The sequence below is a fragment of the Pristiophorus japonicus genome, chromosome 11 (genome assembly GCF_044704955.1).
Source record: "Pristiophorus japonicus isolate sPriJap1 chromosome 11, sPriJap1.hap1, whole genome shotgun sequence".
In the NCBI taxonomy this organism is placed as follows: Eukaryota; Metazoa; Chordata; class Chondrichthyes; family Pristiophoridae; genus Pristiophorus; species Pristiophorus japonicus.
The window spans coordinates 152,925,008-152,941,300 of NC_091987.1; the positions used below are offsets into that span (position 1 = coordinate 152,925,008).

At 47.5% G+C, this 16,293-nt stretch overlaps 1 protein-coding gene across 6 annotated transcripts in view; it reads left to right on the forward strand.

The window, feature by feature from the left end:
* Positions 1-16,293, forward strand: part of LOC139276343 (BCLAF1 and THRAP3 family member 3) — a 63,467-nt gene that overhangs the window by 16,703 nt on the left and 30,471 nt on the right. For all 6 annotated transcript variants that reach the window (XM_070894186.1, XM_070894188.1, XM_070894189.1 and 3 more), the window contains one exon: positions 9,634-9,705. In XM_070894186.1, the coding sequence (XP_070750287.1) occupies positions 9,665-9,705 (41 nt within the window). In that variant the 5' untranslated portion in view covers positions 9,634-9,664. The remainder of the gene's footprint in view (positions 1-9,633; positions 9,706-16,293) is intronic.

Genomic DNA, 16,293 nt, shown 5'->3' on the forward strand with positions numbered 1-16,293 from the left:
TATGATAGCTTGCAATCCGCTGCTAATATGACTCTGCAGCAAGAGATTGTGGTCTATAGCTCCCACGCCGTAGTGGCCTTGCTCGGCCAACTTCAAACTCAGCACTTGACCTCAGCCCGACAGAACAGATATGAGATCTACCTCCTTAATAATCCACACCTCACCTTCAGACACTGTACCACGCTAAATCCGGCAACTTTCATTGAAAGTCCACCTCTTGTTATTGAGAAGCCGGATCATGACTGTCTGCACTCAGTCCTCGAGGACATGAGCCCTCGCTCCGACCTTTCAGATACCCCTCTGTTAAACCCTGACCTCGTTATGCTCACTGATGGCAGTTCCTCCATCAACAAAGAAGGAACGACTCTCGAGTCTGGAGCCTTCCAGGTCCCCCTTTCCGCTCAGCAAACAGAACTTTTTGCCCTCACCCGTGCGTGTATTTTAGGAGAGGATCTCCGAGTCAATATCTACACTGACTCCTGTTAGTTACGCCTTTGGGGTTGTCCACGACTTTGGCCAGCTCTGGAAAAACCGAGGATTCCTAACTTCAATCGGTACGCCAGTCTCGAACCAAGTGCTTGTGTCTGACCTATTACTTGCTCTTCTGCTCCCTCGATAAATCGCTGTTATTAAATGTTCCGCTCATACTGCCGGTTCCTCTCCAATCGACATCGGAAACCGCCGTGCTGACGAGGCGGTTAAGTGTGCTGCAAGGAGTCAGCAGATTGTTGTGCCCCGAATGATGAAGCAGATGTCCAGCTCTAAACCGAGCTTGTCGGCCCCTGAAAAGCCAATGCCAACCATCGAAGAAGTGCTTCGCCTACAGGAGGACGCTCCTGCTGTACAAAAACAACTTTGGAACGATTTTGATTGTAAATATGATACTGCCTCCGGGTTGTGGATCACACCTGCTGGTCAAATTTGTATGTCCGATGAATTGGCCCTTTGGGTAATTGAATGTGTTCATTATGCCATGCATTGTGGAGCAAAAGCCACTAGTGACCTGCTCCTCCAGACATGGTGGCATCCTAGCCTCCAAATGTTTGCGCAGAATATTATTTCTCGTTGTCTTACATGCCAACGCCATAATCCTGGAAGGGGGGGTACCATGTTTATTAGGTAAAACACCCTTGCCAGCCGGACCCTTCGAGACTTTGCAGATGGAATATATAGAATTGCCACGCTGTCAGTGTTATAAATATGTGTTGGTTATTGTTGATGTTTTTAGTAAATGGATTGAAGCTTATCCTACTACAGATAATAGAGCCTGTACTGTTGTTAAGATATTGCTGAAGGAAATTATCCCTCGCTTCGGGGTTCCCGGTCGTCTTAGCTCAGATAACGGACCCCATTTCATTGCAGCTGTAAACAAGGAATTGTGCCAACAGTTAGGGATACATCAACAACTCTATTGTGCCTATCGCCCCCAGGCGGCGGGTCTGGTCGAGCGAACCAACCAGACTCTTAAAACCAAGTTAGCTAAATTGACCTCTCAAACAGGGTCGACTTGGTTAAAATTGTTACCTGTAGCTCTTTTTCAGATTCGCTCCACCCCCGCAGGGTCGACGCGTCTCACCCCGGCCGAGATTGTGTACGGCAGACTTCTTTGCACCCCTTGGGACCACCATTCCCCAGTTGCCGTCCACTTTCATCACATGACTGAGGAGATGACTGCCTATGTGTTAGCCCTAACTAAGGCATTGCGAGCCTCTCATTCACAGGTTCGCGCCGCTTATGATGACCGTCCCTCCTCTCACGGATCATCCCCTATCGAGCCCGGATCCTTCGTCCTCATCAAAAATTGGACGCGACGTCATCTCCAGCCCCGATGGGATGGTCCATTTCAGGTCTTACTCACCACCCCCACCGCTGTAAAGGTGGAAGGTAGAGACGCGTGGGTGCACATGCATCATTGCAAATTGATTACCGGCGGTAATCAAAAGGGGGGAGTGGAGATAGACGTGGACTAATAATTGAAGTGCCATAATACGTTCGTTCCCGTCGTTCCGTAACCGTTTTAGCCGTAATTTTAAGCCATAATTTTAATTAATCTAATTATCATATTGTCCTGCTTTTAGGTATTTAGGCATAACATGAGTCCTTGGTAGCCACGATAGTAACATGACGGTTTGCAAGCCCCTTTGTCTTTCAGGATTGAAAGAATGCACGGAACTCTGCTGCTAGGAGTCGTGATCCTGCTGATAACAGTAACAAAAACAGGGGGACGACTACTCAGCTGCCCAACCGACGGCTCACGAGAGCAAATAAAATCCTGTACGGGTATACTCTCTCAGGTTGATCGACAGGTGACTCTACAGGGCAAAGACCGATGGAATTTGCCATGCCGGTTCAGGGAATGTGAGATGGACTTTGTTTGCCCTGACCAACCTGAAGATGACTTAGTTGATTCAAAGGACCAATACCTGGAATCAGTAACAAGGCAAAGGAGGAAAAGGAACGTGCAAGGGCAACTGGGGAACGATCATAATATATTCCTGAGGACTCATAAGATCTTATTCGCGCCAGAGTCGGTTGTATGCTACCCTGTTATGTCGGTCACCGAATTGTTTACCCCAACCCCGGTTATGGATCCCAGTCTTTACATACGAGGATACAATGATACCCCGCCCGCCGAAAACATTACCTTCACATATTCCGATGGCTGAGGCACCCCAGCCACCTGCCTAAACACCACAGGGTCTGGGAAGGATGGGTACCCACAGTGTTGGAATGGTACAGGATTCGGGTGCGCAAAAGTGGGCGTGCCTGTTAACCAGATTTGTCTCTCAAAGCAGTCCAATTATTCCTGTCTTCACGACTCAAAACACGGGCATCACCTCTTGCCAGAGTGTGGATACCTGTGTAGAAGTAAGACAAGGGACCCAAATGACCTGCAGTGCCCTATACCACAGCCAAACTTTTGCTTTACGCCACTACGACCTGTCACGATCGGGCAAGCGCATATCACCCATCCCACATCTAACCGAAGTATTACGAGAGTTGAGGCTCAGAGTGGGTCAATCCGTAAAGCTCTACCACCAACTGCAAACTAAAATCAAAGTACTGGAAGAAGATATCGATGTAGACTTCCAAAGGCAGAGTTGGTGGAGAAAGGTCTGGGATTGGGGAATAAATGTGAACATCCATCCTTGGATTCGTATAATTTTACACATACTAGTCGGGACAAAATTGATCTTAGCAATAACATGGGGCATAATTTGATCTAAGCAACCGGGACTCCTGAAACCGCGTGACTGGCCAGCACGTTGAGGCAGGGAGTACCGGGCCGTGCACAAAATTGAGAGTAAACATTTATGAATGAGAATTTATCATGAAATGATAAAAGGGGGGAATGTGAATGTATGTGGAAGAATCATGAAAGGGTTAATAAAATGGTTCTAGGAATCAATAAGAAAATAAGAACAGACAGACAGACGTGAGAAAGTAGTGGACAAAGTAGCTTGTGTGACCATCACTGATAAACAAGGGTTTATGGCCATGACTTGATAAGGTGCACATTTGCTTCGCGTGATTAAGCCAAGCTATCCTAACACGTAGGAGGTTTTGGTGCCCCTGAGCAATTCTGCTTGTTGCAATTCCGCTCGTAAAAGCATAAAGTGTTCTAAAGATAAACAGGCTGTCAATTCATGAAGCCCTAGTAACACACTGTGATTGGTGAAGCAGGCCATACCTCCTTCGGTTTGTAAGAATAAAAGGGATGCGTCTGTGAGGATAGGCAGACCTTTTGTCTGCCTGCCCGGAATCTGTAGACTCTGTGCTGGCAGCTTGGTAACAGGTCCGAAGTTGCTTCAATAAAGACGTAAAGATTGAAGGTATCTGACTCGATTATTGTCGAATGCAGCTGACCACCCGAACTAGGACTTAACATTAATAAGCAATTCTTTTATCCTTCTGTGTCGAGTGTTATATTTTTAAAACTCCACAACAGTATGCTAGCCTTTATTGCAAAGGGAATGGAGTATAAGAGCAAGGAAGTCTTGCTGCAATTATATAGGGCCTTGGTGAGACCACACCTTGAGTATTGTGCACAGTTTTGGTCTCCAAGGAATGATAGACTTGTTTAGGAGGGAATACAACGAAGATTCACAAGAAATATTGAATAAAGAGGGTTAGAGTGGTGCAACATCTGTCGAATAAGCTGTACTCCTCCCTACCCTGGTGAAAACTGCAAATTATACTGGGCCTGTGCATGAGTGAACCCAAGAGGCCAACAGTGGATATTAAAACTTCATATCTAGCTGGATTACTGCAATGTAATCTAAAGAACAAGAAATTATTTAATAATCATCTGCACTGCAGGGGAATTGTGACATTTAGACTGGTAGAAAAATGTACCGATCTTCAATTTACGGTTTAGTGGGCTTCTGGGTGTGTACCAGTTGTCTTTTACAGTGACAAAGTGGAATAGTTCAAAATGTTATTTATTTTCCTCCTAATTTAGATTTTTCCTGCAACATAACATTTATATAATAACTGGTGTTGACATATGTCAAACAACTTGCTTTTTGAAATGCGGTGTTCTGTATTATAAGTGGTAGTATTCTGTGCCACTAATGTGTGCAAATAACAGAGATGAATTACTATGTAATCTGTTGTTATTTGATACTGTTTCAGGAGGAAGGTGATTGTAAGGTGACCAGGACTGGGAACTAAATATTCAGGGGTATTTGCCAAGTCGGCAGGACAGACAGAAAGGAAAAGGAGGTGGGGTAACACTGTTAATAAAGGATGAGATCAATGCGTTAATGAGAAACTATATTGGCTCAGCGGATCAAGATGTTGAATCAGTTTGGGTGGAGATGAGGAATAATAAAGGGAAAAAGTCGCTGGTGGGCATCGTCTATAGGCCCCCTAACAATAACTGCACTGTTGGACGGAGTATAAATCATGAAATAATGGAGGCTTGTAATAAAGGAACGGCAATAATCATGGGAGATTTTAACCTTCATATTGATTGGACAAAGCAAATTGGTCAGGGTAGCCTTGAGGAGGAGTTCATAGAGTGTATCCGGGATAGTTTCCTTGAACAGTACGTTGCGGAACCAGCCAGGGAGCAGCCTATCTTAGATCTGGGACTGTGTAATGAGACAGGATTAATAAATGATCTCGTAGTGAAGGATCCTCTAGGAATGAGTGACCATAGCATGGTTAAATTTCAAATTCAGTTCGAGGGTGAGAAAGTTGGTTCTCAAACCAGGTTCCTAAGCTTAAATAAAGGGAGACTACAAAGATATGAGGGCAGAGTTGACTAAAGTGGACTGGGAAAATAGATAAAGTATGGGACGGTTGATGAGCAGTAACAGACATTTAAGGAGGTATTTCGTAACTCGCAACAAAAATATATCCCAATGAGAAGGAAAGACTGTAAGAGAAGGATAACCATCCGTGGCTAACTAAGGAAATAAGGGATCGTATCAAATTGAAAACAAGGGCATGCAATGTGGCCAAGACTGGTGGGAGGCCAGAGGATTGGGAACATTTTTTAAGCCAGCAGAAACCGACTAAAAAAAAAAATGAGAGGAAAGATAGATTATGAGAGTAAACTAGCATGAAATATAAAAACAGATAGTAAGAGTTTCTACAGGAACATAAAAAGGAAAAGAGTGGCTAAAGTAAATGTTGGTCCCCTGGAGGATGAGACTGGGGAATTAATAATGGAGAACAAGGAAATGACAGATGTTGAACAAATATTTTGTATCGATCTTCACGGTAGAAGACACTAAAAACATCCCAATAATGGATAATCAAGGGGCTATAGGGAGGGAGGAACTTAATACAATCAATATCACTAATGAAGTAATACTAGGTAAAATATTGGGACTAAAGGCGGACAAGTCCCCGAGACCTGATGGCTTACATCCTAGGGTCTTAAGAGAAGTGGCTGCAGAGATAGTGGATGCATTGGTTGTAATCTACCAAAGTTCCCTGGATTCTGGGGTGGTCCCAGCTGATTGGAAAACCGCAAATGTAATGCCCCTATTAAAAAAAAAAGGAGGCAGACAGAAAGCAGGAAACTATAGACCAGTTAACCTAACATCTGTCATTGGGAAAATGATGGAGTCCATTATTAAGGAAGCAGTAGCGGAATATGTGGAAAAGCATGACTCAATCAAGCAGAGTCAGCATGGTTTTATGAAAGGGAAATCATGTTTGACAAATTTGCTGGAGTTCTTTGATGTAACGAGCAGGGTGGATAAGGAGGTACCAGCGGATATGGTGTATTTAGATTTCCAGAAGGCATTCGATAACATGCAACGTTAAAGGTTACTGCACAAGATAAGAGCTCACGGGGTCAGGGATAATATATTAGCATGGATAGAGGATTGGTTAACTAACAGAAAACAGAGATTCGGGATAAATGGGCCATTTTCAGGTTGGCAAACAGTGACTATTGGGGCGCCGTAGGGATCGGTGCTGGGTCTTCAACTATTTACAATCTATATTAATGACTTGGATGAAGGGACCGAGTGTAATGTAGCCAAGTTTGCCGATCATACAAAGATGGGTAGGAAAGCAAATTGTGAGGAGGACACAAACTGCAAAGGGATATAGACAGGCTAAGTGAGTGGGCAAAAATTTGACAGATGGAGTATTGGGCCCAAGTTTCCACAAACGCCTAGAACGGCGCAGTCCCGACCTGGATGCCTGTTTTTCGCGCCACAAAGTGCGCCTAAAAAAATCCTCGGTAGTCTCCACCTCCCTGCAGGTCCTCTGGCCCTCGGCGCAGCGCAGCACGAGCTGTAGGCGGGCGGAGCCAGGTCCCTGCGCTGAAAACAGTGTCGGGACCTCTGCACATGCGCGCTACAGTGGGCAAGTGCAGTAGCTCCAGGTGCCGAACTGTGTGGGAGGGGCCCGAAGCACGCAGCCCCTAGCCCTGGCCGAATGACCTCACTGGGGCTGCGTGAATAAGGCTCCTCCCACGGCCAGCTCCTGCCCCCCCCCCCCCCCCCCCCCCCCCCCCGACCAGACCCGACACCCGCTCCCCCCTGCCTCCGGACCAGACCCGACACCCGTTCTCTCTCTCCCCCCCCCCCCCCCCCCCCCCCCCCGCCTCTGGACCAGACCCGACACCCGCTCCCCCCCCCCCCCGACTGGACCCGACCCGACCCGCGCTCCTGTTCCCGCTCCCCGACTGGACCCGACCCGACCCGCGCTCCTGTTCCCTCTCCCCCCCCCCCCCCGACTGGACCCGACCCGACCCGCGCTCCTGCCCCCCGACCCGACCCGACTCCCGCTCCCGGACTGGATCAGACCTCACCTCCCTTCCTCTCTCTCTCTCCCTCCCCCCCCCTCTCTCTCTCTCTCTCTCTCTCCCCCCCCCCCCTCTCTCTCTCTCTCCCTTCCCCCCCCCTCTCTCCTCTCTCTCTCTCTCTCTCTCTCTCCCTCCCCCCCTTTCTCTCTCTCCCTCCCCCCCTTTCTCTCTCTCCCTCCCCCCCTCTCTCACTCTCCCTCCCCCTCCTCTCTCTCTCTCTCCCTCCCCCCCCCTCTCTCTCCCTCCCCCCCTCTCTCTCTCCCTCCCCCCCCCTCTCTCTCTCTCTCTCTGCTCTCTCTCTCTCTCTCTCTCTCTCTCTCTCTTTTCCCCCCCCCGACCCGAACCGAACCTCCCCGACCCGACCCGACCCAACCCAACGCCACCTACCTGTAAATCTGGTGCTGGGGACGGGCCCTGCCCGAAGTCTCGGGCCGGCCCGTTCAGCCTTCGGTCCCGAAAGGCCTGCGTGAAGCACTTTCACACAGGTAGGAAGATGGTTTATTTAATCTTTTCTTTGCTTATAAATGTTTATTCAGGTTGGATTTATTTGTATAAGTATAAATAAGGATTTATTATAGAATTTAATGACTTCCCTTCCCCCCCACCCCCACCCCCACCTCGTTCTGGACGCCTAACTTGTAACCTGCGCCTGATTTTTTAATGTGTAGAACAGGTTTTTTCAGTTCTACAAAAATCTTCACTTGCTCCATTCTACTTTAGTTTGGAGTACGTTTTCACTGTGGAAACTTTCAAATCAGGCGTCAGTGGCCGGACACGCTCCCTTTTGAAGAAAAAATTCTGTTCCAAAGTAGAACTGTTCTACCTGACTAGAACTGCAGAAAAAAAAATGTGGAGAATTGCGATTTCCAAGATAGTCCATTCTCCACCAGTTGCTCCTAAAAATCAGGTGCAAATCATGTGGAAACTTGGGGCCCATAATGTGGTAAAATGTGAGGTTATCCACCTTGGCAGAAATAATAGAAAAGCAAATTATAATTTAAATTGAGAAAAATTGCAAAATGCTGCAGTGCAGAGGGACCTGAGGGTCCTTGTACATGAAACACAAAAAGTTAATATGCAGGTACAGCAAGTAATCAGGAAGACAAATGGAATGTTGGCATTTATTGCAAGCGGATTAGAGTATAAAAGCAGAGAAGTCCTGCTACAACTGTACAGGGTATTGGTAGGACCACAGCTGGAGTACTGCGTACAGTTTTGGTCTTCGTATTTAAGGAAGGTTATACTTGCATTGGAGGCTGTTCAGAGAATGTTCACTAGGTTGATTCCGGAGATGAAGCGTTTGACTTATGAGGATGGGGTGAATAGGTTGGGCCTATACTTGAGAGGTGATCTTATTGAAACATAAGATAATGAGGGGGCTCGACAAGGTGGATGCAGAGAGGATATTTCCACTCATAGGGGAAACTAAAACTAGGGGATGTAGTCTTAGAATAAGGGGCCATCCATTTAAAACCGAAATGAGGAGAAATTTCTTCTGAGGGTTGTAAATCTGTGGAATTCTCTGCCCCAGAGAGCTGGAGGCTGGGTCATTGATATATTGTTGAGTGATAAGGGAGTAAAGGGTGGTAAAGGGTTATGGGGAGCGAGCAGGGAAGTGGAGCTGAGTCCATGATCAGATCGGCAATGATATTGAATGGCGGAGCAGGCTCGAGGGGCCGTTTGGCCTACTCCTGCTCCTATTATGTTCTTGTGAATGTTGGCCAGCACATTCGCAGAGTGCTTTGCTTTTTATTAGTGGTGCCGTGGGACTTTTTGTGTCCTCCGGAACCAATGGAACATCTCATTTGAAAGGCAGTGTAGCACACCCTCAGTACTGCACTGGAATATCAGCTGCTCTATGACTCAAAAACCACAACTGTATACCCAGAGGCAGAATATTATTAAGTGATCCAAGAACATGTCAAAAGGCTGATTAAGCAAATATATGGCATGTGTGTGTCACTTCTAATGTGTTTCATCACACCTAAAATGCTGTACACTGAATTGTTACGAACATGTATAAATGTTCTTTGAAAATGTTTAACGATCAGAATGAACTCTGGAGTAACTGGCAATGGTTAATGTAGGTTGCTTGATCTTTTGAACAAAGGATTTCTGATGACCAACCCTATATTTGAAATGTATTTTCCCATCATTCTTGCTTTAACTATTTTATATTTTTGTAATGATCACTTCTGCACATGAAGGCCAAGGAACTAAAGTTCCAAATGCTTTTCATTAAGACATTTCTTTCGGTGCTACCTTCATTTGCTAATCATGATTTGTGTCTGGATTATTAAATGTTCCTGGTGAAGTATAATCTGAAGGTTCTGATGTGCGTGTGTATATATTTGTCACAGCCACAGCTCGGAGTCCTAATTGCCTGGTACAATGGTTCGATCAAGATCGAGATCCCCAAGATGGAAGCATAGGTAAGCAAATTCTGCATTTTGAAAATGCGTTCATTCATTTGTTTCAAATGCTCTAATCCCATGAAAGGACTTCTAAAGCTGGTTGATTAAGCAAATAATCGAATGTTGTAAAACCTTTGATGGTACAGCAGTCCTAATAAGTTAAGATACAGGAAAATTTGCTGGTGCACTTCTTCAATTGAAAAAATCTTGTGAAATAATCCGTGTTAAGGTTTGACGTCAGTTGTGTGGAGAGAATTGCTTGTGTTACAGGTCACATTGGAGATAGCGTTTTGGAATAAGGCTACTTGGAATTAATTACAAAGACGTGTCTGGAAGGAATTACATTTACAGTTCTATTTTGTGCAGCATTGAGTTTGGTATGAAAAAAACTACATCTTCACATGCATGAAATGATTGTATGGTTTGGTGAAATGACTCGGTGTTGAAATGTTTTGAGGATGTGTATACAGTATTAAAATTTTTTTATAGCTGTTCTATTTATGCCACAGTGTACTGTAATTGTAGAGAGGGGCCGTGAAGAATATTAGCTCGAAGTATTTGTATGCCATTCTAATACAGTTTGATCGCATTCACTTTTAACCCAGAGTAGCTCGGGTGACTCTTCAATGAGCGCAACCTTAAACAAACCAGCCCTAGGGAGTACTAAGTTAATGTAAGTTGGACACTCGTACTTGCATGTATGTAAGTTTGCAGCACTGTAGAAACTATTGCAATGGCATGTATCGGACTATAATCTGAGTAATAGTGCTCAATATGACTGTAGACCTCATATGCAAATTGCGTTCCTACAGATACTCCATTCTATTTTCTTTGTGTTTTCAATGCCTATCCTATAACATTTGCTAACATTGAGCTTTGTATTCATGAATATACAATCTTGTGATGTTGCACGTGTTGGATACACAAATTAGCTACTTCTCAATATAAACTTGTCACTGTCCTGTAGATCTCAATTATTTTTACTATACATTGTGTATTCTATCAGTTGTTTCGAAGAATAGTCATAGAGGGGGAAAAAATGTCTTTACTATAACAATATTTATATAGTGTCGTTAATGTAGGGAATGTCCCAGGTGCTTCACGGAGGCATAACCAAAAAGAAAATGGATGCTGACCCAAAGAATTATTCGGCGAGGCGACTAAAAATTTGGTCGAAGAGGTGGGCTTTAAAGTGGGTCTTGAAGGAGAGGGAGGTGGAATTCCAGAGTGGACAGCCTAGGTGGCTGAAGGCACGGCTGCCAGTAGTGTAGCGAAGGGAATGCGAATGTAAAAGTGACCAGAGTCAGAAAAGCGGTGACTGCAGATTGGAGGAGATGGGGATTGCAAGGCCATGAAGGAGTTTAAACGCTAGGCTAAGAATTTTAAACTTGAGGCTTTGGGGGACCAGGAGCCAATGTAGGTCAGCAAGGACAGGAGTGATGGGTCACTGGAACTTAGTGTGGGATAAGATACAAACAACATTGTTTTGGATGAACTGAAGGTTGGGGATGATGGGAGGCCATCCAGTAGCACATTGGAATAGTTGAATGTGGAGGTGACAAAGGCATGGAAGAGCGCTCCCTCAGTACTGTCCCTGAGACAGTGCTGCATTCCCTCAGTACTGCCCCTCCGACAGTGCAGCGCTCCCTCAGTACTGCCCCTCAGACAGTGCAGCACTACCTCAGTACTGCCCTTCCGACATTGTGGCCCTCCCTCAGTACTGTCCCTCCGACAGTGCAGCACTCCCTCGGTACTGCCCCTCCGACAGTGCAGCGCTCCCTCAGTACTGCCCCTCCAACAGTGCAGCGCTCCCTCAGTACGGCCCCTCCGACAGTTCAGCGCTCCCTCAGTACTGCCCCTCCGACAGTGCAGCGCTCCCTCAGGGTTTCAACGGTGGGTGGGGCAGAGGTAGGTAATGTTATGACTGTGGAAGTAGGCTGTCATTAAGGTGCAGTTAGAAGCTTACTCAGGGTTGAATAAGACATTGAGGTCGTGAACAGTCTGGTTCAACTTGAGGCATCGTTTGGCGAGGGGTTTTGAATTGGGGACGAGTATGGAGTTTGTGGCAGGGGCTGAAGACGATGGCTTCAGTCTTCAAAATTTTTAACGAGCAAATTGCAGATCATGGAAAATGGAATGTTGGACAATCCGTCTCACAACATGGAGGCAATGGAAGCCTTGAGAGGGCTGGTGAAGAGCTAGAGCTGGTGGGTGTCAGTGTACCTGTGGAAGCTAATCCCGATGTCTGGATGATCACGCCAAGGGGCAGCTTTTTGGACCCAAGTTTCCACACGTGCCTAGAACGACGCAGTCCCGACCTGGACGCCCGTTTTTCACGCCACAAAGTGCGCCTAAAAAAATCCTCGGTATTCTCCACCTACTTGCAGGTCCTCTGGCCCTCGGCGCAGCCAGCACGAGCTGTGGGGGGGCGGAGCCAGGTCCCTGCGCTGAAAACAGTGCCGGGACCTCTGCACATGCGCGCTATAGTGGGCACGCAAGTGCAGTAGCTCCAGGCGCCGAACTGTGTGGGAGGGGCCCAAAGCACGCAGCCCCTAGCCCTGGCCCAATGGCCTCACTGGGGCTGTGTGAATAAGGCTCCTCCCACGGCCAGCTCCTGCTCACCCCCCCCCCCCCCCCCCCGACCAGACCCGACACCCGCTCCCCGCCCCCACCCCCCTGCCTCCGGACCAGACCCGACACCCGCTTCCCCCCCCCCCCCCCCACACCCTGCCTCCAGACCCGACCCCCGCTCCCCCCTACCTCCAGACCAGACCAGACCCGACACCCGCTCCCCGCCCCCCCTGCCTCCGGACTAGACCCGACACCCGGCCCCCCCCCGACTGACCCGACCCGACCCGCGCTCCTGTTCCCGCTCCCCGCCCCCCCGACTGGACCCGACCCGCGCTCCTGTTCCCGCTCCCCGACTGGACCCGACCCGACCCGCGCTCCTGTTCCCGCTCCCCGACCCGACCCGCGCTCCTGTTCCCGCTCCCCGACTGGACCCGGCCCGACCCGACCCGCGCTCCTGTTCCCGCTCCCCGCCCCCCCCCGACTGGACCCAACCCGACCCGCGCTCCTGTTCCCGCTCCCCGCCCCCCCCGACTGGACCCGACCCGACCCGCGCTCCTGTTCCCGCTCCCCGACTGGACCCGGCCCGACCCGACCCGCGCTCCTGTTCCCGCTCCCCGCCCCCCCCCGACTGGACCCAACCCGACCCGCGCTCCTGTTCCCGCTCCCCGCCCCCCCCGACTGGACCCGACCCGACCCGCGCTCCTGTTCCCACTCCCCGCCCCCCCCGACTGGACCCAACCCGACCCGCGCTCCCTCCCCGACCCCCCTCCACTGGACCCGACCCGACTCCCACTCCCGGACTGGATCCGACCTGACCTCCCTCCCTCTCTCTCTCTCCCTCCCTCTCTCTCTTCCCCCCCCTCTCTCTTCCCCCCCCCCCCCCCCCCCCCATCATCTCTCTCTCTTTCCCCCCCTCTCTCTCTCTCTCCCTTCTCTTCCCCCCCCCCCCCCCCCCCCCCCCCCTCTCTCCCTTCCCCAACCCAACCCAACCCAACGCCACCTACCTGTAAATGTGGTGCTGGGGACGGGCCCTGCCCAAAGTCTCGGGCCGGCCCGTTCAGCCTTCGGTCCCGAAAGGCCTGCCTGAAGCACTTTCACACAGGTAGGAAGATGGTTTATTTAATCTTTTCTTTGCTTATAAATGTTTATTCAGGTTGGATTTATTTGTATAAGTATAAATAAGGATTTATTATAGAATTTTTAATGACTTCCCTTCCCCCCCCACCCCCACCCCCACCCCCACCCCCACCCCCACCCCCACCTCGTTCTGGACGCCTAATTTGTAACCTGCGCCTGATTTTTTTAATGTGTAGAACAGGTTTTTTCAGTTCTACAAAAATCTTCACTTGCTCCATTCTACTTTAGTTTGGAGTACGTTTTCACTGTGGAAACTTTCAAATCAGGCGTCAGTGGCCGGACACGCCCCCTTTTGAAGAAAAAATTCTGTTCCAAAGTAGAACTGTTCTACCTGACTAGAACTGCAGGAAAAAAAATGTGGAGAATTGCGATTTCTAAGATAGTCCGTTCTCCACCAGTTGCTCCTAAAAATCAGGCGCAAATCATGTGGAAACTTGGGCCCATAGAGGTGGAAGAGAAGGGGAGCAAGGATAGATCCTTTAGTCATATATAACTAATTAGGAAAATCTCTCTAAAACTACACCTTGCATTCTTTCTGCTGGTTGGCTGAATTTCTTTTGGGAGGGGGGTTTGATGCTAATGCCAGGGTGTTTCCTTAACATCACCAGTTGTCATTTTAGATTTTCCATATAATTGTCCTTTGTATGAAATATGTCAAGTCTCTGGAGAAGGGTGAAATAGATAACGGGTAATTAGCTGTCACAGCTGAAGTTGTAGGGGGTTTGTGCCACATGGTATTGTCTTCCCCTCTTTTTATTGAAGGATCTTTGGTCAGTCCTCCATAAAGCAATGTATCCAGAAGGTTACTATCAAAGAGAGTCAGGCTCCTAGGTGACACGGTGCTTGTACTTTGGAAGGGTGTGGATGAGGTTGCTGCAGACCATTATTATTCATTATTCAGACCCAGTGAACTTTCCATTCGATTATCTGTGCCCCATCCTTCTAGGTGGTAGAGGTTGCGGGTTTGGGAGGTGCTGCTGAAGAAGCCTTGGCAAGTTGCTGCAATGCATCCTGTAAATGGTACACACTGCAGCCACGGTATATCGGTGATGGAGGGAGTGAATGTTTAAGGTGGTGGGTGGGCTGCTTTGTCCTGGTTGGTGTTGAGTTTCATGAGTTCCATTACTGGGAACAGAAGTGTTTTGAAACCTAGTGTTAGCATCAAGCGCTCCTAGCTCAAATTTAACATGGATCAAGTCTTGATGGCTCATTACTTGTGCCCCAACAATGTGTTTTAGAAGAACGTCCTTTCTTAAAGCAGTGTAATATTATGTACACCAGCTATCTGAGGATTCTAAGTGAAATTCCTCAATTCTGGGTGGTTTCTGACCCACTAAAATGTGGTTTGGGACTGCTGGAATTATTATTGGGACTCCTGCATCTGACAGAACAGCTTTTCATCCCATTGGTGTAGCTGCAATTCAAACTAGGATTCCATCGATGACCCAGTCGTGGCTTATCTACCTGTTTGGGTATGTTTTTAAAAAATCATCAGCATTTGCTTGAAGGGGAAATGAGAAAATAATAAAAATGAGAAAAATAATGACTTAACTAGTTGAGTATAATTCTTCATTAAATGTCATCTGAACATGTTAAATCGGTTAAAATAAGTTAGTGGCCATCTCTCGTCTGGACTCTGAGACAGGTGATTTTCTTCAGTCACGTGTAATCTTGGGATTGTTCTTGTAGATAGAAGATGGACAGTGGTGGTTGAGCAAAGTCTTAGAATCCATTATTTGAGGTAAAATGACTGAGCATTTAGAAATACATGGATTAATCAAGGACAACCAGCCCAGCTTTATTAAAGGAAAATCATGGTTGACGAATTGAATTTTTTTGGAAGAAGTGGATGGTTGGCTAGATAAAGGGACTGCAGTAGATACGGCCTATATGGATCTTCAGAAGTCATTCAACAAGGTATCTCACAGGCTTGTTACAAAAATCCAGGTTTAAGGAGAAATTTGGCAACACAGAGGAAGGTGGGTAATGGTCAGGAAACTATCTTTAATGGGTGTTGGTTGGATTGGAAGTGGTGTATCCAAGGTTCAGGGCTAGGTCAACTTTTGCTCTTGATGTGTATAGATGCTTTGGACTTGGGCATAGGGAGCACAATCTCAAAATTTGCTGATGACCCAATGGTAAGGGGGTACGACAAACCGCAAGGAAGAGTGTAAAAGACAGACAGGTTAGTGAAACGGGTAGACAGCTGGCCAAAGTGTGCAGTAAGACATTTTGGAAGGGAAATTGAAGTATACACCCATTTGAAAGACACTGAAGGGTGTGGATGAACAGAGATGCTTTGAGGTAATCGCCTGAAAGACTGATTATAGATAGAAGCAGCCATAAAATGACATAGTATTTTGAGTATTATAAATTTGGATAGAAACATAGAAAATAGGAGCAGGCCATTCAGCCCTTCGAGCCTGCACTGCCATTCAATATGATCATGGCTGATCATGCAACTTCAGTACCCCACTCCTGGTTTCTCTCCATATCCCTGATCCCTTTAGCCGTAAGGGCCACATCTAACTCCCTCTTGAATATATCCAACGAACTGGACTCCACAACTTTCTGTGGTAGAGAATTCCATAGGTTCACCACTCTCTGGGTGAAAAAGTTTCTCCTCATCTCGGTCCTGTATGGCTTATCCTTAGACTGTGACCCCTGGTTCTGGACTTCCCCAACATCGGGAACATTCTTCCTGCATCTAACCTGTCCAGTCCTGTCATAATTTTATATGCTTCTATGAGATCCCCCTTCATTTTTCTAAATTTCAGTGAGTATAAGCCTAGCCGATCCAGTTGTTCTTCATATGTCAGTCTTGCCATCCCGGGAATTAGTCTGGTGAACCTTCGCTGCACTCCCTCAATAGCAAGCATGTCCTTCCTCAAATTAGGA